This window comes from Fistularia commersonii, chromosome 26 (assembly GCF_037954325.1).
Source record: "Fistularia commersonii isolate RoL2024-O1a breed Wild chromosome 26, RoL_Fcom_v1.0, whole genome shotgun sequence".
NCBI lineage: Eukaryota > Metazoa > Chordata > Actinopteri > Syngnathiformes > Fistulariidae > Fistularia > Fistularia commersonii.
The window spans coordinates 5,121,993-5,135,486 of NC_141309.1; the positions used below are offsets into that span (position 1 = coordinate 5,121,993).

Consider the following 13,494-nt stretch of genomic DNA (forward strand, 5'->3'; position numbering starts at 1 on the left):
TAACTTTTCTGTCATCGCTGTGGGAGGAGACAGCACTGATCCTTCACACCCACACCAACATTTTGTCTGGCAGCTCCACGACCTTTTAGTAACAGGCCTGTAACTTTTAGGCCGCAGCTGCCTTAAGGGTTTTTTTGTGGGGTAGAAAGAATTTTGGAACTGAACCGATAAGGATTATGAAGCAGCTGAAAACAAAATTCGACCGCTGCAATGTCCTGCCAGCTGACATGTATTTTGGTACCTGTTATTTATGTGCAGTTAAAAAAAAAAAAAAACATATTCAAACCGAATATTATGAAATCCTCAAGGATAAACTGCACATGGAATATCAGAAGGTAAGGTAGAAAGGGATACGAGGTGTCGTACACTGTCACCTTTGCGTTTATATAAAGCAGCTTCAGACCCATGGGAGAGCACCTACAAGTGGGTCACTAGGCAATTTTCAGTAATTCACAATCAATACAATGAAAAAAAAAAAAACAACATAATATTATTGTTAACTACGGCTAATCTTTGAACTTTAGACCTTAAAACACTTTATAGCCTTGACTTTGACACTTCATAGTTTTATTTGTATTTCTTATTTCCCTCCCGCCCCCCCTTTTTCTTTTTTTTCTTTTTACTGTTTATACAATTTCCAACTATTATTAATTATTGTTATGTTTTACTTGAAACTCTGGCACAACAATTTCCTTCGGGATAAATAAAGTTGTTCTTATTCTTATTCTTATTCTTATTCTTATTCTTATTCTTATTCTTAACTGCCAAAGGGAAATGAAAGTATGCCTGAGTACAATCAACTTTTATTATTCTTATTCTTATTATTATTATAATGTATATATATATAATACGTTTTTAGTTTAACTGTAATGGCTGCTTTTTGTAGCTTTTTAAAAGTACGAGACATTATCTTATAATTATATTAAAACTGCTTAACAATATTGAAATTTAAAAAGAAGTTCAAAAGCATATCTATAAGTATGTGTATCAAGAATCGTTATTGTCCTCATGTGTCTGTAAAATAATTCAAAGCTTTCAGCTTCTGAGGGCACATACCTTACAATAAGGTATATTACAGTGTGTGTGTGTGTAGGTTTGTGTGCATATCAATAATATTACATTTCTCCAGAATTACCCCCTAACTAAACAGTTTAATGAACTTAAACACTGTTGAGAGTCATATAAGGATATGGAGTATTGCAGAGGCTTAATCAAAACTTCATAATACAGTCAATTCCTGTGGGGTGACAGCCTAAACAGAGCATGATGGTTCATTATGGGAGCAATCACCCAGAGCTTCAGCCCAAATTCTGCCACACTGCTAAACAGGCAACACACACACACACACACACACACACACACACACACAAGACCACCTCCACCATAATACCGCTTCTATAAAATACGCAGACGCTAAAACCCAGACAAAAATAAATAAAGATACTGTAACAGGAAAAGAATACATGGGAATTTGAGACGAGAGCAGGCAAGACACATCCACACAAAGGATTCTTGAAACAGTTCTCACAGTGAGAAATTCAAACAGACCTACACACACACACACACACACACATACACACACACACACACACAAGTTTCTGCAAAGGTGTGAAAATAAAGCAGACGCCAGAAAAAATTAGAAAGTGATTGAGGGGTGAGGCACACTTTTTTTCCCCTCCGTACCAGAAAATCCAAAATCCCGGGAACGATTTCCTGATCTTAATTAGGAGTTGGCTGTGAAAGTTGATTTCCATAAAGATGAAGAATGAAATTAAGGGAGACTAAAGCTGACTGCTTGGGGAATGAACGGAAAATAATCCATACTTACTCACTAAACAGCACTAAGCGCAATGGACCGCTTCAAGCAAGAGTTTTGCCAGTTCGGCTGCCGTGCGAACATTTTAGTTTTTAAGAGAATAAGGTGATGTGACAAAACATTCACGACCCCACCGGACAACCGATCCATGTCAAAAGAAGGCGCGCAGGTTTGTGTGTGTGTTCCCATCTCTTTCCCAGGAGCATTGTCCAGGGGGAAAAGCGTACACAGCTGTGTCACATCCATTCACTGACCTCAGTTCACACCCTAAAATGCAGATAATATTATCTGGCTTCATAATTGTATAAAACCACAGATAAATTCGCCAAACAACTTTTTTTTTTTTTTTTTTCCTTCGGGAAACACAGCAGGGTTGAAAAGTACAAAAGGGCAGACTTGTATAAGCATCCATTCAAGAGCGACCCCTCCTTGCATAAACTGTTCCCTTCTGCCTCGGTTAGTCCCCCCCACTGTCACTCTGCCTCCATTCCTCTCCACCCCAAACTTCTTTTTCTTTTTTTTTTCCACTGCTCGACTAAAACTGTTATTATGTTTGTGGTTAGTATGTTGCCTCAGGCACCTCTGCATAAGCACATTTTAGAGCAATTATGCAAAATGGGTGCCTCTGCCTGCACGTTACCCATGCCAAATCATAACAGTTTCCCCTGGTAGAGCTGCTCAAGCAATAAAGTGCAATGTGAGATGCTTGGGAAGAAAAAAAAAAAAGAAAAGCAAGGAAAATAGTTGCTTTTAGTCTCAGAGAAAGTCATTTGGGCGTCCAGTTTCCCTTCAGTGACATACAGTACAACCGATAGAATCAGACAAATGGCTTCAAATAGCAATTCAATACACATGATAAAGGGGCATAAGATAATTTCGAAGATAAAATCTGAAATAAAACAGAGATGAATATGAAACTTAAAATCAATTTCAGTAATGAAGTGGTTTGAACAAATTCACCAGTTCATACAGTAAATTAGTTTACCATGAATTTTTCTTTTTTTTTTGCTTATAGTAAGAAATGTGATCTAAGTAGACATGAATGCTGTATTTCAGTGGCACATGTTACAGAGTGATTGAAGGGTATGGATTTAAGATTAATACAAAAAAGAAGCAGGTGAAATAAGGGCAGACCGCTATGGGTGTGATGATAATTTAGAGTTGTTTAAATACCATTTTCTTCCAGCAACCTCCATTTTTTTCATCTTCCCCTCAACCTAGTTTCCAAACTACACTCTGTCATTTCAACACTTCGTAACCGACGTTCCACCTCAGGCTTCAGACAAGCCCCATTTACCCACGGCCACGTTCTGAAGAATCAAACAAACCCAACCTGACAAAAACACCAACAATTCCTTAATAATTCCTTAGAACAAATCCAAGTTGAAGATGTTTTTGTTTTTTTTTTTTTCTTTTTTTTATCTAAACCTCTGTCATTAGTTCTTCCTAAAAAACCTTCATAGCTATATAGGCTATGCATATAAATGTAAATATTTTAAATTGGATAAAAACACATAATCAACTTTGTAGAAAAAAAGTATAACATAAAGTATAAAAGTATTTACAGTATAAAAAGAAGGCAATCACAGTAAGTTTACATCATCTTAAATGCATCATATATGTTTTATAAGTAACATCTTCAGCTCTGCTAACAGTGACTTCCTGTGTTTCAGGTATTTCTCTCTAAACCAATGCTTTTGAGTAATAAAGTCAACGTACAAGTTGTTGTTTTCGTTTTTCTTTTTTCTTATTATCACCTTTCTTAAACACTGGGTAGTCTATTTTTGTTTGTCTTGCTTGTTCATCACTGTGGCTTGTCACTTTAACACTCAAGCAGTCTTTGACATCTGGGATAAAGCTCAGTGGTTTAATGGGGAGGTGAGGCCAATACACACACACACACACACACACACACACACACACACACACACACACACACACACACACACACACACACACACACACACACACACACACACACACACACACACACACACACACACACACACACACACACACAATGTGAGGGTATTCATAAGAAAAAAGTTCATTTAGTGTTTAAGACCATCATTAAGTCTCTAAAAGTAAGAAACAAGCAATTTCTTGACGTCATCCAGAGGGGAAAAAAATAAACTGGCACCATTTCTGGAAAAGGGTTGTGGTTGGTGTGAAGGGATAAACTTTCATGAGTCATATCCAATTCATTTTCATGAACTAAAACACAACTTTAGCATAAAGAAACAAACAAACAAGCAAGGAAGCAGCAACATAAAAAAAAAAAATACAAATTATAGATCACTTTTGTTTCATTTCTTTAAGCTGCTGATCAGTTTTCTTATTTAGAAGGCGGTAACTTCACCAAGCCATGAGAGCATTTGTGATGAGGATACAAACGTAGATATGACAACAGATAGCGGAAGACTGCATTTCTAATGAACATATCTCGGGAAAACTATTGACTGTGGTTATGTCTGAAGCAACTTATTCTAGACTGAACTTAAACCTACAGAAACCTTGTAATACACTCAAGAGGTTGGCATCTATAACCTGAAGAAATTCAGTTACAGACACTTAATATTTGACTCAATAGACTGCCTGGTTTTCGACATCCCTGGGTGTCTAGACTGCTGATTGCTATTCACACACGTCTCAGAGGAAGGTAGCAGAACAAATTGCCATCATCATCACTGAAATTTCTGTGTGTCTGAGTGCTCGTCTGTCGGTGTGTACGTGCGTGCACGCGTGTGTCTGTGTGCATGTGTGTGTGTGTGTGACCTTGACACATTGTTTGACTTGAACCTGATAGCTACTGTGCCACGGAGCATGACTGTCAGTGCATGCACATTTGTCGAGTCTTGTGGATGTGCATGCATTGACTGGGTGACTGTGTGTGTGTGTGTGTGTGTGTGTGTGTGTGTGTGTGTGCGTGCTTGAGTATGTTTGCCTCACCAAAAACTCGCACAAAGCAGCTTGCATAATACATAACTCAGCTTAAGTGTCTCGTTTTAAAAACACTGAGGAATAACTCAAACATTTAATATCTCTGATTATGCTTTTGACACATTTAAAGCCACAACATTGATTGCTATTATCTTGAAACAAACTCTGACGTTACCTCCTGCCATGAAATGTATACTCCACAGTCACTGAAACAGCCTTAGGATACTGAATTGTGTGCAATAGAGGCTAAACAAGTAAGTAAAAAAAAATGGACATGATTGACAGAGTTGTGATCAGATTGAAACAAACATAAAAACAAACAAAAAAACATAAAAAAGGAAATGAGTACAAAGAGGAAATGGGAACGCGAAGGAGAAATGCTGAATTGCTCTGGTGCAGTAGAAATGACACTTTGCTCAGCAAGCTGGAGCTGCCAGGAAGCATTTTAATCACAACCGTGGATCCAAATAGGAGCCGAAAGCGGGGGTAGGTCAGGAGGTTGGGTTGATTTGAAGTAAAAGGTTATCGCATGAGAGGGGGCTGAGTGTCATCAGATCTGGTTAAGGGAAAAATCACTGTTATAACAGAACGAGAGGGAGGGAGAGCGAAGGGCAGCGGGGGGACAAAGTCACAGGGAAAAGCACACAGTATACAGTGAGAGGAATAAGAAAAAGAACCCGGGACGAGAAGCTGCGTTCTTTCCCGCGTTCATACGTCGTCTTGTCAACTTTCAATTGTAAAATATTACAAAAGCCAGATTCAGTAGCACAATTGAAATCAAATAGGGTGAAGCATTGCTTAGATTTGGTTTATATTTCTTTAATAAGTGGGCAACACTCGAACTTTTCAAAATGTGCACATTTTACTTCATACAGATTTGCCATCTTGATTGTAAAACAAATGTGACATTAATGTTTAATCACTAAAGACTCCTCTTGAACTCTGTGCTTTTTTATTCCCCGGTTACATTTTTTTTTTTTGGTCTCCACTGTGACTTTGGGATGCCTCCATAGGTACGCTTGCATCATCCCGCAACTCTCGGTGTGCATCAGCTTGAGCATAAGCCAAAAACAGCACATTACCCAGCTTTCATTGCACCCCGAGGAGGACCCATTCCATTCGAGAATGTTATTAGCGGGGCTGAGGAGGATATTTCTGACTGTGTCACTAACTCTCTACTGACAGACAGAAAAACATCCTCACATACCGAGGCAATGCTGAGAGTTATGATGATCTGTTCTACATTCGCAGCCTTCAAAGCTCACAAGCCAAATTAACTATTTCTGAGGCGCCACAGCACAACTGAGATCATGTACAGGGTATTGGATAATTTGCAGCTACGTTGATTCAAGAATAAACTAGTATTCTAAGCACTGCATCGGAGAGGACTGGTCCGAGTTGATTATTTGCCGCATGATATACCTACAACTGTGCATTATTGATCCGTCAAATATCCCCGCTCCTTCTGCATTCAAATACTGTGATTTTTTTTTCTTGGATTATTATAACTATTATTATTATTATTATTATTAGTTTAAGGCTTTTGCGCTTCTAGTTTTAACAGCTAACCAAAATTCACACTCATGGTCATCGTCAGATAGTAAATTTACAACATACAAGTGCGGAAGTAAATAAATAAAAGAACACAAGCCTGTAAAAGCGAAAAAAAAGAGACATATTTACTGCCAAATAAAATAACCTGAAGTGAAAAACAAGGGTCAGCATGATGGATTTCCTCCTGCAGTGTCGATAAGACCGACATGGGAAAACAGTATTTCCACTGTGTGTGTCTGTTAAAATGATACTGTCTGTTTAAGGAGTGCATTGTGCAGTTTGTTCGGTGTGTCCCTGAATAGACTTTATTAAAACCCCCAGTTGTCCTTTTGAGAGTTCACTCAGGCAGATCCACACTGTCAGTACAGGCTACTTAAATGGGGAAGGTTGTGTCACTTGTGCTATGTGTATTTATTTTTTTATTTTTTATTTTTTTTTTCCAGTTGACCTTTCAATAACCTCAGCCCTCTGACAAGCCCCCAGTTGTCTCGTATGGCCGGGATGCTTGGAAAACCACAACCGCGGGTTCAAATCTCAGATCAACGAAAGGCGCTTTTGAAAGACCAATCCATCCAGCTACATGAGGCTTATGGTGAAAGAACAAACAAGGCTTTTTCGTGATTTCTATCAAACTTCTCTACTCCCCTGCTGCCCTGTTGCTCCAGAAACATAAAATGACCATCACTCACAACGGGATCCAACCTTTCCTGGCCTCCCCTGTGCCGGTGTGGTCTATCAATTATAACATGATTTCCCTGTGTGATAATGTATGTAGTGATGAATGGCGTCTGCTGTAGTGATGTCGAGTCTTTGCTAGTCAGTCTCCCAGTTGTGTTGTTACAGTCTTCGCCGAACCAGAACAGGAAGCTCCTGATGGTCGACTTGAGGTCTATATCCTTGGCTGCATTCCGATTGTACATATCGTGACCTAACCTGTCTCCTCGGCCTTGATGGAAAATGTCGGGTTGAAAATTAGTAGGGAAAGTAAATTGACATCGAGGAAAAGACAATCTTTGAATATCTGAATGACGTTCCCGCTATGTCTACGACAAGACGAAACTGCATTTTTTTCCAGATGGGATACAGAGCGTTTGCATTTGCCAGAAGATATACACTCGATTATTGTCGAAACTACCACGGGAATTAGAAGCCAGCAAAACCACACATTTCAGTACGGCATGATCTAAAAACCGACCCATGTCCAACAGAAGTCTTATTTAAACATGACTACTGAACTTAAAAGTACCGTTTTGATAACAATGGTGATTTGTATGTCCCAAATTACAACATAGTGATAAGGTAATTATGTTTTCTGACCACCCAACTTTTAAAGGAAACTATTGAAAATAAAAGTTTTTCCGCAGATGTGATTTTACATCTTGTTTCGTGAGACAATTTGTTGTGATCTGCCGCCCGCTCCTTGCGGTTAGCAAGCAACGTCGCTGCTGTGTCAGTTGCAGATATTGGAGAACTTATCATGGCCTCCCAGCTCTCACCATAGTGCTCAGGAGGCTATTGCGAGAGTCACAAGTAGATGTCTACTTAAATGGCCGGCCCTTGGATCAAATGCAAGATGCTGGATGGTCCCATTTCCCACTGCTGGATTACTTTAAGCATTTGAATGCCAAGGGCGACACGAGAGCGCCCCACCCGCCCCGCCAGCTTTACGTGCTAATGATTAGACACGCTGCTCTGTGCACATCCTTATGACTCACGGCCATCAAGAGATGAGTTCACATCCCCTGCCATTCTCAAGCACAAAACTCTTGCTTTCCCTGCAAGGGGACACAAGGGCGGCTATTACTGGGCCACACAAACCTTGGCTGTAGAAACAGAACAAGAACTTTTTTTTTTTTTTTTTTGCAGGAAAAGTGTCATAACTCGGGCTCTATGAAAAAAAAAAAAAAAAAAAAAAAAAGTTGCATCCGGAATTAGATAAACAACTCTATTTGGCCTGATTGGTCAGAACAAGTCATGACATAATAACAAACGTCGATCAGGCACATCATTGACAGAAGAGTTATGCGGGTTATTCTGTTGCCAGAACTGTGTCACTTTGCTCTCTGACTGTGTGACTTTATCACACAGGTTACGTGGAGGGGTTTTTGACGATATAGGTCAGGTCAACTTATCTCAGATCCCACTGTGGTTATATATGAAGTTGCTGACCTGAGGATGAGTGTGTGGTGAGTTTGAGGCCATGAAATAAAAACTGCATTACTTGTCATGTTCACAAGGGATAACCTCTCAGTGAATGATGATATACTGTGCTATTCATATAGACATAGAATCAAAAAGGAGTAATGCATGTAAAAGATGTATTTGCATGGTAAAAGAGAAAAAAAAATAGGCCTAAATTGATGAGGAAAACATGTCACCTCCATTATTTGTGATTTGGCCTGTCCTCATGTATGAATATTAAATATAGTTTTGTTACATTGCTTATTCACGTTGAAATCTACCTTGAATCCTTGAATGTATCTTGTTCATACTCACAGGCAATGCGCACATGAGCCTTTCGGCTTTTAGTGGTCCCAGCAGAGCTCCAGGCCACGCACTGACACCAGTAATCTTCTGGACCAAACAGCTCCTCCACCTGCTGCCTTGTTATTTCTATGCTGGCTTCTCTTACCACTAAACCTGGAAAGGAAAAGATGAGACAGTGTTGTATAACTTACATCAAAATTCAAGTTTAGGCACAAAGATGTTTTATATCTTTTTTTTTTTTTTTTTACAAAATAGTATCAAGTAACTTAAATCATATCAGGTATGGTCAGTGTTTGCATAAATATTAACACCCTTTCAAGTGACTGACCTTTGACTGCAGGCACAGTCACTTAGGTCAGTGAGTCAGTCATTTACCTTCCTAATAAAATTTTAGCCAATTTCATTGAGTCTTTTATATTAAAAATGTTTTTTATATAAATATATAATATAATATAATATAATATAATATAATATAATATAATATAATATATAGTTTTGTACTTTTATTTAGTTTGTTTGTGTTTCTTTTTGTTTTTTGATTGAAAGCTTAAATTTACTCAAGCTATGCTCGTGATATGGCTTTTAAATTTGCTCAGGAAGGAGAAATAAATATCTAAGCAAGTAAATAGAGGCAGGGATAATCATATAATATCTGCTGCTGTTTACAAACCCAGGTCCTTTACTGAATAGATTCACTTAGGATTCAGCTTGAACTTTGCAAGATTATTCTTTTGCACTTCTTCCCCTCTACTTGCCAATTCTCTCTTTTTCTTTTTTTTCCCTTTTAAAGTAGCTCCATGTGAGGAATAATGTGAGGTTTAAATAGTGGCACCCAACTGATAGGACTTTAAAGAAGCTCACATAAATAAGACTGCAGAGCAGAGAGGAAATGGGAAGCAAAGGATGAACACAGGATTGAAACATATCTTTTTTTAACATTAGGGCTGTTGATTGACCTCATTGAAAGTTGAACCATTTTAAGTCAACTAATGCATGTTCTGCTACGAAGATCTTCCAAAAGTTAATGACAAATGTGACAAAGTCAACGCACACTGCCAATGCACTTAAGACTTTGGATGCATTTTGATACAACACTGAGACATTTCATCTATGGAATGTGTTTGTGAATGATCTTGTAGGTTTGTCCTGTTTTTTTTCACCCCTGCATCACTGTCTCTCTGCGAGTGACTTGACGTCCCTGCAACAAAACAAACACCCTCCCCTCTCTCTGGTGTCTCTCCCCAACGTTTCCCCAATAATTGACTGGCCGTGATGAAATTCATAATAAGCGATTAAACATTAATGAATTGCAAATGTGGGACAAGTTTCACAAGAAAGATGGAAGATGTTGCTACAAAACATTGATGCAAATATGCCCAACAACAGTTACATTCAACCACACATCTATTTCCTCCTTCCAGATAATTTATGATTTCACTCATGGACAGCAAAACATCTGGACTCATTTAATAATCATTCTTTTCTGTCTGACATGCATACATAAACATGCTCGTTGATAGGCGTATTCAACTATTAAGAGACAAACACTTCATATTGAAAGACAAGGTAAGGATAGCTGTATAACAGCAATGTTCTTTGCTGAAAGGGAGGGTACGGATCACTCCTAATAAACCAGAAGTAAGACGGCGGGAAGGACTGAGAGACAGTTATCCATACAAACCAGACAGAAAATGAGGAAATGACAAAGACTGGTAACTATAGCACATCTTGACAGAGGTACCGTGAGAGGAATAGAAAAAGAGACAGAATTGGAAGTGGGAAAGGGCAATGAAATGTGAAATAGACAGGGAAAAAAGATAAAAATGGGTTTTAAGTAAAGGTATGTGGGAACTGGGGAGCAGACAGGCAAGATGTTATAAGAAAAGACCTTGGCGGTTTATTTTAGGTTCACCAGTGTTACAAAGACCCAAGCACCCATCTCTATTGGGCTGCCCAAATCTGACTTGAACCTATTACTTATGAGGACTCGGAGTTCTTGCCACTGGAGAAAATTTGAAAAATTTATAATAAGGAAGTCAGTTTCAAGTCAAAGGGGACTGGGAGGAAGGGAAAAAGAAAAAAAAAAAAAAAGAAACCTGGTGAGCAGGATTGTGTTGAGCTTGAGACAGATGGCTGGCAATCGAATGAAGAGAAACCCAAGAGGGCAAAAATATAGAACGGCAACCAAGTTCTTGTTAAAAACAAAAGAAAAAACAGCTGGAGATTGGGATACATGTCTTTTGTGTTGGGGAAAATATATATAATATTGATGAGAAAAAAAAAGCGTAATGAATGAAGCGCTGGTTGGTCAAAAGGAAACTTTGATGGCACTGAGGTTAAGAAGCAAGTAAGGCATAAAATAAAATAAAATAAAAAACATTTGTTGAAGGTTCAGCAAGCAAAACAAAGAATAATTGCCAGTCAGTGAATGTAAGCTATGAGCAATGAGGGCAGAGAGCAAAGAACAACAACTAGTGTGAAAACCAGGCTCCAAGAAACCAGCAAACAAGGGAGATTGTTATGGCATTACCGATTAAAATGAAAGACCAGGGGACAAAGCAACAACAACAACGAAAAAAAAATAGGGGTGAAGAAAATGGCAGTGAAAGAGGCAATTATAAACAGCGAGAAGCCCAGAACTAAAGCACAGTCAACTGTAGGTGGGGAGCGACAGCAAGCTAAAAACACAACATAAGGACGAAAAGAGCAAAAGGACAAGAAGGAGTGAGATCAGTGAGCGTACCGGAGAAGTAATGAGGAAAGTAAGGCTATCAAAAGGGAAGGTTCAAATGATCGAGGCGGCGAGTCACAGTTTACGGACTCAAAACAAATGCAGAGAACGCATCCCAGTTGAACCGCAGGGTTTGGAGAAATAAATCATTAGACATATATGGGAAGCTAGAAAGCGAAAAGTGAATTAGCAGCAGAAGACGTATTAATCGCCGTACCATTCGATGTAAAAGAGGTGAAAAAAGGTGGATTTTTGCATAACAGTAAACAGAGTTACGTGTTCAGCAGAGCTAAAATATAGGCTTGAGAATCCAAGAGTCGAAATAGGAAAAAAATTTAAAGTTTTTTAAAATGTTATGCAATACTTTTAATCACATTTTCCAAATGATTGCTTTCGACTGAATACAGTCGAAACTACACTCAACATTCACCCACTCATGTGGGACAGAAGCCGCTCATCGGGTATTCCGACTGAAAACTCACACTGAGCTGTGCAGGATAAGAAGACACTTTCTTCAAGTATAGAGCCATGGAAAGTAGAGCTAGACGAAGATATTCAAATGCTCACAGTATCTTACAAAGCCGAAAAAAAAAAAAGATAAAACAATCAAAGCGAACTAAACCCATAGAACTTTGTATTAATATTGAAATCATCTGTTTAATACTTGCCCTATAAACTGCATTCCAGTGCAAAAAAATAAAGATAAAATAATAAAAAAAAAAGAATCCTCCCAAATAATCCCTCCTTGCAGTTGAGGTTAAAGTTTTTAGCAAATTGTTTAGTTTTTGAAAAAATAAATAAATAAGAAATGCCTTTCACAAAACACAAACAAACTGATAAACAAAAAAACAATGGACCTGTGTTCTACATTCGAAACGTAACCGTCTTGACACCCAGTTTTCGGTAACAGATCACCATGTATTTCAAATGTCTCATATTGCGACTTGTTCCACTGTTAAACGCCGAGAACAGAAAGAATGTATAAATCAAAAGGGCATACAGACATTGTGAAAGAAAACTGAGCAGGGCAGCATTGGTTTCACAGCATGAAAATATCTAATTTAGGTAGCTGAGTACGGGCCCTTGAAATCAAATCAGAAGCACGACCCCACCGACCAAAAAAAAAAAATCGTTATTCCAATCCGTCACAGTCGATCAAAAAACACTCATCTCTACCAATGACTGCAAGTACTTTGGTATATACCCATGAAAATATACATTTTCACATATAGAAGATAAATATGATCCCTAAACTATATATAATTCAACTAGTTGGAGGCAAAATGTACTTACTGCTGGAACAAAGCAGTAAAAATGAGAATGACAATTTAATATTTACATTTTATGATAAATTACTCCCTAGAATGTAACGACAACAAAATTCCATTTCTTTCCTTCAACATCAAGTCCTGTTATTGGTGCAAAGTTTGACAAGCTATTGTTGTAAAGCAGAAAGGCTGAATAATACAAATAAATAAAGCTAATGATAATAATCATGCAAATAATCATTCATACAATGATAGCAATGCAAATAATAATAATAATAATTATATATATAGATATATATATATATTTAATACAGTTTGAAATACATTTGTCATGGTCATGTAAGAGAGAATATTATCTTTAATTTTAATTTGTACAGTGTGTAATATACATATATATATATATATATATATATATATATATATATATATATATATATATATATATATATATATATATATACATTTTCTCCCCAGAAGATCAAAAAATGTGTCCCACTAAGTAGAAGTAATCTCAAACCCTACTTTCTGTTACATATGATGAAAGTAGAAGTCTTCACTTATCATTATTCGCTAAGTAGTGACGGATTGCAGTAATGACACAAGCTTCTCGTGTTTTTCTCATAAAAGATGAGCATAGGAAGCTCATCTTCCTACTCATAATAGACCGGGCTAATCTGCTAATATAGGTCTTGGTTTGG

At 37.8% G+C, this 13,494-nt stretch overlaps 1 protein-coding gene across 3 annotated transcripts in view; it reads right to left on the reverse strand.

Annotated features, from left to right (window-relative positions):
* The window catches only part of LOC147218313 (netrin receptor UNC5C-like), a 173,827-nt gene that overhangs the window by 66,192 nt on the left and 94,141 nt on the right, over positions 1–13,494 (reverse strand). For all 3 annotated transcript variants that reach the window (XM_086174322.1, XM_086174323.1, XM_086174321.1), the window contains exon 3: positions 8,807–8,950. In XM_086174322.1, the coding sequence (XP_086030448.1) occupies positions 8,807–8,950 (144 nt within the window). The remainder of the gene's footprint in view (positions 1–8,806; positions 8,951–13,494) is intronic.